Raw genomic sequence first — 15182 nt, forward strand, 5'->3', positions numbered from 1 at the left:
GATATCAAGTGGTCAGGAAAGCTGTTAGTAGAAATGGCACATTCTACTGCTTGCATAGAATTCAAAGATCATCTTGCATTGACAATATGAGCTGCCTAAGTATGTGGACATACCTCTCATCCCAGTAGTCTCGGATAATGGTGATGCTATTTTCCTTATCTTTGTTCCCCGCCCTGTCTCCATTGAAGGTGGATATTATAACCTCAGAGCCCTTAACAAAATGTCCAAATGATGTTTAGGGCCTTCCTACATTTGAGATATTGGATCATTAGATAGAAGCATCAGGAGGTGCACGTGGGACTTCTCAGCCTAATACTTATGATTCCGTGCTTGATTTATCTAATTATTCATGTCACTCTGTAAGGGGAGTTATTATTACCTTGCTGACATTAATAAATTGCAACATTCTCAGACTCTGAGTCTAAGAGGTCCTAACAGGGAAGATGAAGAGTGTTATTTAGATGATACAACTAATACTTGAGGATAGACAATTTTAAACCATGCCTAAATAAACAATAATACAACATGATTTCCTTCAGATAATACCAACCACTGACCACAATGTTTTGAGAAAATCCCCAGGGTTAACACTTCTTACCAGGAAACCAATGCAACAGAAGTCCCAACACCTAAGTAGTGGCCCTCACCAGTATGCTGTGTCCTTCCTGTCACTGACTGCTACACAGTCTTTGGAGTACTGTTGTGAATTATGTCATTTATACAGCCATGCCCTTGAATGTGGTTCGATCCCCAACTTGTATATTCTACAATTTCTAGAACTCTTTCTGCTCTTGACCGGATACAGATCTCCATAGACAGATTTAGAAAAGTGGGGCTCAATCAAGGTGAGCAGAGAAGCATGTGCGGTTGCAAAGATAGAACTTATACAAAGGGAGATGGAGCCACACTTGTGTCCACAGAGTGCCCTTACATAGGAATGTTGGTGTTTTTGATTCAGTGTGAGTGACTAAGAAAAATAAAAGAGAGTATCACATGGATGGTGAACGATTGGGAAGAATTCAGATCTGGGCACCGTGCTAAATATACTCATGCAGGGTCAAAAGTTAGCAATGATCAGAGAGAGGTGTCAGAATGGAGTTGTTATGAGTATGCTGAAGGGTGATTTGTCTCTAAGAGAAGTGTAGGTAACAATAACGAGATGATTTTAACAAAGAACGTATCAAGAATGTCAGAAAATTGTGAAGGAATGAGGGGAAGAGTTGTGGGAGAGAGAAGGGCCTGGAAATAGAGTCAAAAGAGTATGTCGTATGATAGAGATCAAGGGTCAGCAGTGCTGTTCCCTGAGTCATTGCTTCCTCCATTTACAAACATAATAGGTATTCTGCTAAATGAAAACCAAATGCTTTCACTTTAACTTGATTAACTCTTTAAATATTCTTTGTCTTTGGGACTTGGGGATGGCCCAGCAGTTCAGAGCACTGACTGATCCTGTAGAGGACCCAGGTTCAGTTCTGAGCACATACATGCAGCTTACACCTGTCCATAACTCCAGGCCCAGGGGATCCAGCGCCCTCCTGTGACCTCTGTGGGCATTGCATGACACAAGCACTTACATACATGAAGGTAATGCACTCATAAACATAACAAATGAACAGAATAAAATATTTTAGGTATTCCTTCTCCATAAACTGTCACATTCTGAGGTACTGGGTGTTAAAAGCACAACACATGAATTTCAAGTGTCTATGAACCACAGGTACTGGGTAGAAATATTAGGCAGTTGTGTATGTATGATGTGGTTTTGCACTCCATAGTTAAAACTTTGTTTATATCTATTTTCTCTTAAAATTTCAATGTGAATTCAAATGTTGGTATTCCCTTCAATGGATTATAACATTATCTCAATTAATTTATGTGTTAAACCTAGTCATTCAGAGTTTGCCAATTCATGTCCTAATCAGACTGCCTTCTAAGTTGATTTATTATGACACCCTCATCTTACCTACATGTAAGATGATCCAGGCTCAACCTTTGTATTATTTACCCGAGATTCAGAGAAAGTTACTATCCAAATTTTGAAGGTTTCTTTTCAACAGTATTTATGTTAAAAAGCAGCTAATATTATCCAACTAAGAGTAATTCCTTATAAACTAGAGGAAAATAATTTCCTATTAATATACTAATGATCTAGCCATCTACCTATAAGTTCACTGCGGTAGACTGAAAGAAAAATATGACCTAAACACTCCAGGTATTTGAATATTTTGTCCCCAGCTGATGGCATAGTTTTGGAACCTATTAAGGGGTGTGGTCTCACTAAAGGAAAGGTGTCATTAAGGGCAGGCTTTAAGAGTTATCAAGCCTTGCCAGTTTTCCAGTCGCTTTCTGTTTCTGTACCTACTTGAAGATGTTAACACTCCTCTTTTTAATCTTGCCACCATGCCTTCCCTGCATGATGGAATTGAACATTGAAATAAACTCATCATTCTATAAATTGCCTTGCTCATGGTGTCTTATCACAACACCAGAAAAGTAACTAAGACATTCACTTAACCATACGAATATATATCCACATCTTCATGTATATTCTGAAATAAGTGTTGAGTTTATGTTGATATTTTAAATTCTATTCCAAAATTTAGTTTTTTTACATATATAACTACTTTTTCCAGTACTGGATATTGTCCTCAGTATGTTGCTAGCAAATTAGCTTCTTTCATAAATCTCCTTGTACAAAGTCAATTTGTTGTTTGGATTACCACTTATATCAATTTCCCTTGTAGATGACTGTTTTCTTAAGCACACACCTGTTTCATTCTAATACCTCTTCACCTTTGCTATGGTCTTGCATGGGTGTCTTCCTTATCCTGCCTCAGTGCTGTCTCCTACAGAATGGATATACACATCAAAGATTCCCCTCATTCAACCATTTCAGACACCCCTACTGACCATACTATACCACTAATCTCATTGGGGACATGCTCTGGTCCTCACAGTGGCTGTACGTCTCCATAAAGACCTTCTATATTAACATTCTTAGCATGCTTCTCTTTTCATCCATCTTGATGCCCACTGTATGAAAGGCAATCATTAGGAATAATGTATCCTGAGGAGATAGCACAGATTTATTGAGAGTAGAATATGCAGGTTCAGGAAACAAGGAGTCGAGAGCAAGAACGATCAGACACACAATAGAAATATTACACATAAACAAATCCCAACTAGATTTTTAAAAGGTGAACATATGCTTAACATAGAAAAGAAAATCCACGGCATTGTCTGACCTTGGTGGAAGTCACTCCTGAGTAGCTAAGCAACCATAAGTGCTGTGAGATGGTTCGCTGGAGTGAGCAGTTAACTGGATAAGACAGATAAGTGATGTAAGATCCGGTTCTCCTTATAAATCGTGCCTCCTAATATTTTTCTACTGCACATTCATTTCACAAAAAGAGAATCAGCAATCATCAGAAACCACAGTAATATCCACAGGTAAATATGAAAAGAAAGTGTAAACTTCTGTGAACTTTTTCAGAATATGCTACATCTGACAGCCCCCACCATAGAGAGAAACATATAAAGAATAACAAAAGTGAGCATGAAAGAAATCAAGTTAATATGCAACTAGTACACTTGCTATGTTCTTTGGCTTCCAAAGACAAGCACATTCTCTCCAGATAAATCTATACTGGTCTAATGTGTAATACCTGGAGACATCAAGGCTGTGGGGAGTTATGGCAATATTGCAGCCCTATAGCTATGCCCAGGCCACTGCTATGCATCTGCTATACTGATTTGCATCTGCCCACATCCCAGCCCACTGAGATGAAGACATAATAGCATGGTCACATCTATTCAACACTCATTCCCACTCAGCACACAGCATAGACATGAAGACCTCCATTCACTATCTGGGGCTCCTGCTACTCTGGCTGGATGGTAAGAAGAAAAACACTGGGTATTTACAGAGCACACTGTGATAAGTGATTTCTGGTGTTTAGCACAGTCCTATTCTAGCAGAATTAATTGTTTTTAATTAATCTATCTTTGATTTTCCAATCTCAGGTGCCAAATGCGATATCCAGGTGACCCAGTCTCCATCCTCACTCTCTGGAAATTTAGGAGAAAGTGTTACCATCATTTGTCAGGCAAGTCAGGATATTAGCACGTACTTAGCTTGGCATCAACAGAAACCAGGGAAAGCTCCTCAGTCTCTGATCTACGGTGCATCCTATTTACAAAATGGTGTCCCAACAAGATTCCGTGGAAGTGGATCTGGTACACAGCTTTCTCTCACAATCAGCAGCCTACAGTCTGAAGATATCGGAACTTATTATTGTCTACAGTATGATAAGCTTCCTCCCACAGTGATATAACTCATAACACAAACCTCACACAGAAGCAGAAGTGAGAGTCTTGGCTGCACATGTTGCTCAGCCTGATAGCTCCATCTGTTCAGAGTGTTTCTATTTGCCAAGATTTGCAAGTGCTTGGGAGGTTTTGAAAGAAGAGTGACAGAGAAATCCCTTGTATTGTAAACATCTATCTTCTCACAAGGCTAGCAACAAAAAATTATGATTCTCATGCTCAAAAATAAAAGAAATTATTGATACATGAGTTATTGAATCATGTGGTATGAGTTGAATCATGTAGTATGAGTACAGTATCAGAAAAGTTCCCCTTCCTCCCACAAGCCAAGCTATTATGCTATGAATGTCTCCATAAACTTATTATTTAAATACAACTGTTACAACCTTCAGGATCTTGCATCAGAGTAACTGTTAAGAGGAACAAATTAGTAACAGAAGTTATCTCAGAACCCAGAGTCCGTCTTCTAATGAAGAGCATGCTGCTTGATAATGTCATGGAGAAATATCTCTAGAAAACAAAAAGGTGTGTGTGTCTGTGTGTATGTGTGTGTGTGTGTGTGTGTGTGTGTGTGGTCTGGGTTGATACTCTCTAAAGCCTGTATCACTTCCCCAAATAAATCCCTTACTTCACTTCTTTCAAAGCGCATGCCTGAACATATTAATAATTATATACTAGTTCCCTTATTTGTTATAGCTTGGAAGGAAATGGTTTTTATTTGCATGTATGTAAGTGCAACACATTTATGCAATACCTCCAGCTGCCAGATCTGGGCATTAGATGCCCTGGAACTGGCATTACAGACAGTTGTAAACTACCATGTGGATTCTGGGAACTAGGAACCCTGATCCTCTGCAAGAGAAGCCAGTTCTCCTAACTTCTGAGCCATCTCTCTAACCCTGATTTTCTGATGTTTAATACTCCTGAGCTTTCATACATTGTTTTGGCAGCATTAGCAAAGTAAGACACTGACAAAAAAAAAAATGCATGTGGTAAGCATAATCATGAGGACAAACCCAGGCTGAGTCCTATAAAGGAGATGGTATTTACTCTTCCTAGTACAAAACCTTGACTTTCAAGGACTTTTTAAATGTTCTAGATTGAATCAAACTGATGAACACTGACTAACATTAAATGCAGCTAATGAAACTAGCTGGGATCATTTATTACAAAAGAAATGCAGGCAAACTGATAAAACTTTAAATGGAGCTGAAACCTGGATAGAATAATATAGAATAATTTGTCAATGCTGATTCCTGATTTGATGGGCAACTTGATGTTATGTAAGAAAATTCATTAAAGGAAAATATTGATGAAGTCTTTAGAGGAGAAGGGGCCAAGATGCCTTCATTTTATATTTAAATGGATCTAGACAGAAAGAACTTCATATTCTCATTTCTTTTAATCTTTTCGATACAGAGTCTTGTAGCTGCAGAAGGCTTCGAACTAATTATATAAACCAGGCTGGCCTTGAGATATCAGAGATCCATCTGTCTCTGCCTCCCAAGTTGAATTAAAGGTGTACACCACCACTCCTGGTCCAATTCAGTTTTTGTATTATTGTTTCAATGTTTTTGTGCCCATCACAGAAAACATCTTAATCATCTTTAAAGCCCCTCCCCAATCCTCCCCCCCACTAAATTTCATGTATTCTATCATTTGTGTTAATACCTATAAAGTTAATTTTGTGTACCAAGATGTCCCTCCATGCAACCCCCTCTCACCCCTGCTAATTAAAATTTCTACACTGCTACAACAACGGGTGGCTCCGTTATTTGTCCAAAATATCAGACCCCATTCCTCCCTCCCAGGTCCTCTTACTGAAGGATATGCCATCATTGATGAGGTAGCCACCACTGGGACATTCTCTGCCAGTGTAAAGGATGCCCAACACCTCCACCATGCTATTAATTTACAAGGGCTCCTTCTCAGATTCCCCCACATTCCCCTCAAACAACTTAAACACATTGTTAAAACCTGCTCCTCCTGTATGTCAATGATACATACCCCTGCTATACAACAGATGGGCACCAACCCTCGGAGACTAAAATCTAACACTTTCTGACAAATTGATGTAACCCATGTCCCCCAATTTGGTAGACAAAAGTGCATATTCATAACCATAGACACACACTCCCATTTCCTTTGGGCTTCTGCCCAAAGTGGCAAAAGTTCAAAAAAATCTAATCTAATAAATCATGTGCTCTCATCTTTTGCTATCATGGCCCTCCCCTCACAACTAAAGAGGGATAATGGCCCAGCATTTACCAGCTCTCTGTTTAAAAAAATTTGTGAAGCCTGGAAAATCACCCATCACACTGGCATCCCATATAACCCACAAGGACAAGCCATTGTGGAAAGGTCCATAAAACATTAAAAAATCAGCTACAAAAACAGGCTCAAACAACATATTCTCCCAACATTCAATTAGCATTAGCCTTGTTTACCCTTAATGTACTCAATGTATATTGAAGCTCCGACCCCCCCCCATAGCCTGACATTGGGACCAGACACACCCCATACCACCTATCATGGTTAAATGGAGGGACCCCCTCGATGGAATCTGGATAGGACCAGATCCATTACTGACCATAGGGAGAGGATTTGCTTCTGTTTTCCACAGGATCAACCAAAGCCTATCTGGGTTACAGCCAGAAATGTCCAGCACTTCCACACCCACAAAAAACATGGTTTCCATGACTTTGTCAGAGACAACCAAAAGAAAGAAGAGGAAACACCCGAAACCACACCAGATCACATGGAAAGAGATCCATGATCTGGTGGATACTGTCCCCACAGATGCTCCCCCAGCTTCCTTCTCTGTCATTTTCATGGCCGTTTTTACCCTACTTAACACCAAAGCTTCTGCCAGCTCCACTCCCCCAATACTGTGCTCTGGAGATTTTATGTCAGGGAAACATATCAAGGGAAAAGTCAAATAATCAGAACCAAAGACTGCTCCCTAGTGGGATGTCAAAAGTCCATAGAAACCATAATATACCCAAATGCTAGCGGATACAACACTGATGAATATGTTTGCTTTCCTTTCTGACAGACAGATCCATCATGCCTCAAGGAAGTTGATACCTATGGGGGCTGCCGCTATTTCAATCCCTGTAGGTTGGAACTGGGATTGACTGGGGGCTATCAGGGTGTGACAGGACAGGAAAGACCCATCTACTTGAAAGATAATAAGTATCTCTATGGATACCATGCCTATTCCCTAATATATGTTACAGATCCATGGGACAATCTGTGGCATGTTGGAGTGATGGGAAAGTTCTATCCAGGCACAGTCTCTAACTACCCTACCACTGATTTTCATATCTCTTGCCAGCTTGTACCTGCAGCTAAGCCCGTGTTATTTCATCATATTACTCTACAGGAAAAACAGAGGACCAGATAAGATCAACGATGTCTTGGAGGCAATATATTCAATACATTGCTGACTTCCTTCCCTTCACCACCCACCCTAACGCCTCTGTTTCTTTTGAGTCTCTAGCTACCCTACCGCTGATTTTCATATCTCTTGCCAGCTTGTACCTGCAGCTAAGCCCGTGCTATTTCATCATAATATTATTCTACAGGAAAAACAGAGGACCAGATAAGATCAACGATGTCTTAGAGGCAATATATTCAATACGTTGCTGACTTCCTTCCCTTCACCACCCACCCTAACGCCTCTGTTTCTTTTGTGCATCAGGCAGTAGACCCTTACTGACAGCAGTACCAGTTAATGCCACCCTTCTTTACCCCAAAACAACAAAGGATTTCACTGACACGCACAAGTCGGATATTCCCTTATTTGAACAACTGTCCAACTATCCAATGTGCAATTCCAGTAAAAAAAATCTACTCATTACAAATGCTGTCCAACTATCCAATGTGCAATTCCAGTAAAAAAAAATCTACTCATTACAAATGCCTCACTAACATTACTCTCTCCAGGACAGCATGTGTCGCCCCTCTTCTTTTTCTATGATGCAAAGGAAATGCCCAGCCCTGTATTAACTCCTCTTTGTCCACCTTTTGCATACCTGTAATGATTATCCCCCAGGCCTACCTGTTCGAGGAAGAAGAGGCTGCCCTCCTCCTTCACACCCACCCACAGAGAGAACTCTTAATCCCCCTGCTAGTGGGACTTGGACTCACCCTCTCCCTGGGTGCTGGAGGCACTGTGACTACTGCCATTGTACAAACCCATCACCTGGCAGGGTACTTACGAGACAAGCTGGACCAAGCAATGGCATCCATGACTGACAGCCTTGAGTCTCTCCAATGACAGATGAACTCTTTTGCTGGATTGTGCTCCAGAACAGAAAAGCACTAGACTAGTCTTAAGATGCCAAATGGGGGCGGGGCGGGGGGCACAACGTGTTCTATTGGGAGAAGAATGCTGCTTTTTTGTAAATGAGCCAAATGTTGTTGAGACCAATGTTACTACTCTCAAGATTTCAACGCACCGAACAATTAAGTTGGTTTAGTAACCCCTTGTTTTCATGGCTCTTACCCTTTGCTAGCCCCCTGATTATGTTGTGTGTTATTTTGATGCTTGCTCCCTGTTTCATACAATTTCTTCACTGACAAATTACTACTACTGCAAAAATTGCTACCAATCAAGTCATGGTCAATTATCAGACTTTGGATTCTCCCAATATAGATGAGTTGGCTCTTAAAGCTTGTGATGACACTTCTCCATTATAAAACAAAACAGGGAGAGATGTTGGGGGCCCAACTGCTAAGGTTTCAGTCCACCATGTCTGGATAGCTCTACGAAGTGCAAAGCTGAATGGAGGACTCCCTTTCTCAGCAGGGGCTTCCTGCTCTCTGCCTGACCTTATTTGGAAAGTGTCTCCAAGCATAGATGCCTGGCCTTATTTGGAACATGACCTTTGGCATACTTACCTACAAAAACTTCCCCTAGGTTTTTTTCTGTATGATAATTAGGCATTGCACTATAGCCAGATGATAGGGTTCACCTGCCACATGCACATTAAACATACTATGAACACCTATCAGGTAAAGCTTTGGCTGACTTCTTCACCCTATATTCCCCCCCAACCCCTGCTGAATAAATGAGCTGTCTCACTGAAGCTGACTCCCAGAAGGTCCTTTCCATCATATTCACAGGCCATCCTGACCCTGCTCACCACCTCTGGTCCCTTTATTCTCATGGATTGGTGGCCAATGACCAACAAGGGAAGTGAGAGACCCACACAACTGGTGACTTAATAAAACAGTACTAGATCCTCTTGTGGTTTTAATCAGACCACTGAAATAAATTTTAATATTTTAGTAAGTCAATATCACCATGTGGTGCCTCAGGCACCCATCCAGAGGGTAGAGGAGAGACTCTTCCCACTTTCCCTTCCAGATGCAATGGACTGCAATTCTCTCTGTCTCTGGTGACATCACCTATTGCTCTTCTCTGTGTTCACATGCATTTCTCCTTCTGTGCCTGTGTTAAATCTCTTGATAAGTAACTTACGATTGCATTTAAGATCAATCTGGTTTATTTGGGGAAATATCTCCTTGTTCATCTTAGTTTATATCTTTAAAGACCTCTTTCTTATATAAGGCACATTCACTGACCCCAGGAAATAGGACTTGATGCCATGGTGCCAACCTTAGTATAATGAAATATTAAACTCTTTTTCTCTTTCTTTCTGCCTTCATAGTGATCACAAACTACTTCACTTCATAAGTATATGACTGCCAGTCATCTCACGCTCGGTGGGCTCATATAGGGGGACTGATGAGGATTTACATAAAGTCGTATTCTGGCACTGAACCCTCTGGAGGAAATTTCTGCCCACACTGGTGTTATGGCCTATGAGTCTGGAGATTTTCAGCATTCTGTGACCCTCCTGTCTCAGTGTCTGTATGGCAGTCTCTGTTTCAGGAAGAAATCACCTCTGCCCCAATTTTAGCCATTTTTCCCTCACTGAGAATAGAAAGTCTAGTAAGAGCTGAATATTTTCCAAACTATAGAAAGGACTATAGCTGCTAGTGTCTCTCTTAATTACGTTCACGATGATTTCACACATGTTTACATGAGAATTGCTTTTCCCAGGACATCTGGGGCCAGTACGTTTGGTCCCCAGAGAGCAATATATTCTTTGTAGAAAAATATGCATATCCTAGTTATGGTCTGGGTCCCATGAGGACTCTAGGTCCTGCTGAATTATTGAAGTGAGCTAACCTTGCAGCTGGGCCAAACAGTGACTATTTCCTGAAGATTTACATATGCCCAGGCCACAGCCCACAGCAGTCAGCCCACAGAAGTCAGTTACAGTTATAACACAGCAGAGACATGAAGGACTCTGTTCAGTTCCTGGGGCTCCTGCTGGTCTGACTTCAAGGAATGGAAGGGCAACAGTTGGAATTTGCTTAACATTGTGGTCATTGCTGCATAATTCCGTGTGTAATTTATCTTCTGAGATGCAGAATCATGTGGATATATTTAAAATATATTTAATGCCACAAAGTAGATGTAATATTCTGTTGACAAAAATTTCATTTTCAGTATCTGCATCTCTGAAAGAAAAAGTCACCAACACTTGCCAGGCTAGTGAAAACAGAAATAACTCATTAGCTTGGTATCAGCAACAACCAGGAAAGCTCCTAAGCTCCTTATCTCCTTATCTTTGGTTCGAGTTTGACAGACAGAGTCCCATCTAGGTTCAGTGGCAGTGGATCTGGGACAGACTGTTATCTCACCATCAGCAGCCTGGAAGACTATGCAACTTGATACTGTCAAGAATATTGGAATCTAGGCTGTGGGAGCTGCTTCTCTAAGTGCTTCGAATTGACTCAGCATTTCTCAGACGCAGGCAGTCAGACTTTGAAGGATACTGTGAGGCTTGACTAGAAGCATCCAGTCAAGCCCCTTCCATACTCGTGTGCACTCATTTTCCTATGCCTCAGCAGCACTGAAATAACTCCCCTGTTCTTTATGCCATTAAATATAGAGGTTAGTAAAATTGAGTTACTTAGGCTGCATTATCTGTTGAGTTTACACAATAAAACAGGAGCCATCAGAGATAGGACAAGCAGGGAGTGTTTTATTATAGGAATTTGGATTCTTTACTATAGGTGTTAACTGATTAACTTTTGTAATAGGATATCAAGTGGTCAGGAAGGCTGTTAGTAGAAATGGGATATCCTGCTACTCTCCTAGAATTCAAAGCTCACCTTGCATTGACAATATGAGCTGCCTAAGTATATGGACATACCTTTCATCCCAGTAGTCTCTGATAATGCTGTTGTCCTTATCTTTGTTCCCAGTCTTGTCTACAATTGCAGGTAGATACTATATACCCAGAGCCCCTAACCAAAATGTCCAAATGATGTTCAGGGCCTTCCTGCATCTGAGATATTGGGTCAATAGGTAGAAGCATCAGGAGGTGCAGCTGGGACTTCCCAGCATAATACTTACATGTCTGTGCTTCATTCATACTTGAGGATAGACAATTTTAATCCATGCCTAAATAAACAATAATATGACATGATTTCCTTCAGATAATAACAACTGACCACAATGTTTTGAGAAAATCCCCAGAGTTAACACTTTTTACCAGGAAACCATGCAACAGAAGCCCCAAGGCCTAAATAGTGGCCCTCACCAGTATGCTGTGTCCTTCCTGTCACTGAGAGCTACACAGTCTTCAGAATACAGTTGGGTCAATTATTCAGTCAATCCATGAATCTTTTAGTGTAGTTCCAACTTTTATATTCTACCATTTCTAGAACTCTTTCTGTTCCTGACAGGATGCAGATCTCTATAGCCAGATTTAGAAAAGTGAGGCTCAATCAAGGTGAGAAGAGAAGTATTTACTGTGGCAAAGACAGAACTTACACAAAGGGAGATGGAGCCACACTTATGTCCACAAGGGCCCTTACATAGGAATGCTGGTGTTTTTGATTCAATGTGGGTGACCAAGAGAAATGGAAAGGAGACTATCCACATGGGTAGTGAACTCTTGGGCAGAATTCAAATCTGGGCAGGGTGCTAAATATACTCGTGCAGGGTCAAAAGCTAGCCATGACCAGAGAGAGGTGTCAGAATGGAGCCATTATATGAATATGTTGAGGGGTGATTATTCTCTAAGAGAAATGTAGGTATCATTAACTAGAGATGATTTTAACAAGGAAGGTATGAAGAATGTCACAAAACTGAGAGGGGATGAGAGGAAGAGTTGTGGGAAAAAGAAGGGGCTGGAAATAAAATTAAAAGAGTATGTGGTATGATAGAGATCAAGGGTCAGCAGTGCTGTTCTCTGAGGCCTCTCTCCAAGGTCTGTCCTCAGTGTGTCTGAGTCATTGCTTCCTCCTCTTACAAAAATAATAATTATATTCTAGGAAATGAAAACCAAACGCTTTTGCTTACCTTGACTAACTCTTTAAATATTTTTTGTCTTTGGGACTTGGGGATGGCCCAGCAGTTCAGAGCACTGACTGATCCTGTAGAGGACCCAGGTTCAGTTCTGAGCACATACATGCAGCTTACAGCTGTCCATAACTCCAGGCCCAGGGGATGCAGCACTCTCCTGTGACCCCTGTGGGCATTGCATGATACAAGCACTTACATACATGAAGGTAATGCACTCATAAACATAACAAATGAACAGAATAAAATATTTTAGGTATTCTGTCTCCATAAACTGTCACATTCTGAGGTACTGGGTGTTAAAAGCCCAACACATAAATTTCAAGTGTCTATGAACCACACATACTAGGCAGAAATATCAGGCACTTGTGTATGTATGATGTGGTTTTCCACTCCATAGTTAAAATTTTGTTTATACCTATTTTTTCTTACAATATCAATATGAATTCAAGTGTTGGTATTCCCTTCAATGGTTTATAACATCTCAATTAATTAATGCATTAAACATAGTCATTCAGAATTTGCCCATTCATGTCGCAATCAAACTGCCTTCTAAGTTGGTTTATTATGACACCCTCATCTTACCTACATGTAAGATGATCCGGGCTCTATGTTTATATTGTCTACCCGAGATTCACACAAAGACACTACCCAAAGATTGAAGGCTTCTTCTCAACAATATTCATGTTAAAAAGCAACTAATATTTATCCAACTAGGACTGATTCCTTGTAAACTAGAGGAAAATATTTGCCTATCTATATACTAATGATCTAGCCATCTACCTATAAGTTCACTGTGGTAAATTGAATGTAAAATGTCCCCTAAAGACTTGAGGTATTTGGACATTTTATCCCCAGCTGCTGACAGTTTTGGAACGTATTAGGGGGTGTGGTCTCGCTTAAGGAAGTGTGTCATTAAGGGCAGGCTTTGAGAGTTCTTAAGCCTTGCCAGATTTCCAGTGGCTCTCTGTTTCTGTACCTACTTGAAGATGTAAGTACACCTCTTTTTGCTCTGACCACTTCTTGCCACCATGCCTTCCCTGCATGATGGAATTGAATATTCAAATAAACTTGTCATTCGATAAATTGCCTTGTTCATGGTGTCTTATCATAGCAACAGAAAATAACTAAGACATTCACTTAACCATACAAATTTATATATCCATATCCTTATGTATATTCTGAGATAAATGTTGAGTTTATGTTGATATTTTAAATTCTATTCCAAAATTGAAGTTTATTTAAATATATAACTACTTTTTTCCAATACTGAGTATTGTCTTCAATATATGACTAGCAAATTTGCTTATTTCATAAAGTCAATTTGTTTTTTGGATCACCACTTATATCTATCTGCCTTGTAGATGACTGTTTTCTTAAACACATACCTGTTTCATTCTAATACCTCTTCATCTTTGCTGTGGTCCTGCATGGGTGTCTTCCTCATCCTACCTCAGCTCTGTCTCCTACAGAATGGATATATACATCAAAAATTCCCCTCATTCAACCTATTTAGGACACACCTACTGCCCATACTATTCCACTAATCTCATTGGGGACATGCTCTGGTCCTCACAATGGCTGTACCTCTCCATAAAGAACTTCTATATTAACATTCTTTCATGATTCTGTTTTCATTCAACTTGATGTCCACTGTGTGAGAGTCAATCATTAAGAATAATGCATTCTTAGGAGCTAGAACAGATTTGTTGAGAGTAGAATATGCAAGTTCAGGAAACAAGGAGTCAAGAGCAAGAATGATCAGACACGTCACAGAAACTTTAGGCATAAACATTGTAATCCCACCTAGAATTTTAAAAGCTGAACATATGCTTAATGTGGAAAAGAAAATCCATGGCCTTGTCTGACCAAGGTGGAAGTCATTCCTGAGTAGCTGAGCATCCATAATTGCAGATGGCTCACTGGAGTGATCAGTTCACTGGAGAAGACAGATAAGTGATGTAAGATCCTGTTCTCCTTAAAAATCGTGCCTCCTAATACTTTTCAACTGCACTTTCATTTCACAAAAAGAGAATCAGTAATCATTGGAAACAAGAAGCCACTAGGCCAGAGTAATATCCACAGGTAAATATGAAAAGAGTTGTACACTTCTGTGAACTTTCTCGGGATATGCTACATCTGACAGCCCCCACCATAGAGAGAATCATATCAAGAGTAACAAACAAGCGTGAAAGAAATCAAGATAAAATGCCGTTAATATACTTGTTATACTCTTTGGCCTCCAAAGACAAGCACATTCTCTCCAGGTAAATCTATACTGTTCTAATGTGTGATACCAGGAGACGTCAAGGCTGTGGGGAGTTGAGGCAATATTGCAGTCCTATAGTTATGCCCAGCCCACTGCTATGTATCTGCTATGCTGATTTACATCTGTCCAGAGCCCAGCCCACTGAGATGAAGACATAATAGGATGGTCACATCTATTCAACATTCAATCCTACTCAGC

The 15182-nt window shown here is 40.3% G+C and overlaps 1 gene segment (V, D, J or C); it reads left to right on the plus strand.

The window, feature by feature from the left end:
• Positions 1-3825: 3825 nt before the first annotated feature.
• Positions 3826-4334, plus strand: LOC103747920. The segment is given in 2 exon segments: positions 3826-3897; positions 4024-4334. Coding segments are annotated over 2 exon segments (360 nt in total).
• The last annotated feature ends 10848 nt before the right edge of the window (positions 4335-15182 follow it).

This window comes from Nannospalax galili, unplaced genomic scaffold (assembly GCF_000622305.1).
Source record: "Nannospalax galili isolate Female #2095 unplaced genomic scaffold, S.galili_v1.0 scaffold1345, whole genome shotgun sequence".
NCBI classification, from domain to species: Eukaryota; Metazoa; Chordata; class Mammalia; order Rodentia; family Spalacidae; genus Nannospalax; species Nannospalax galili.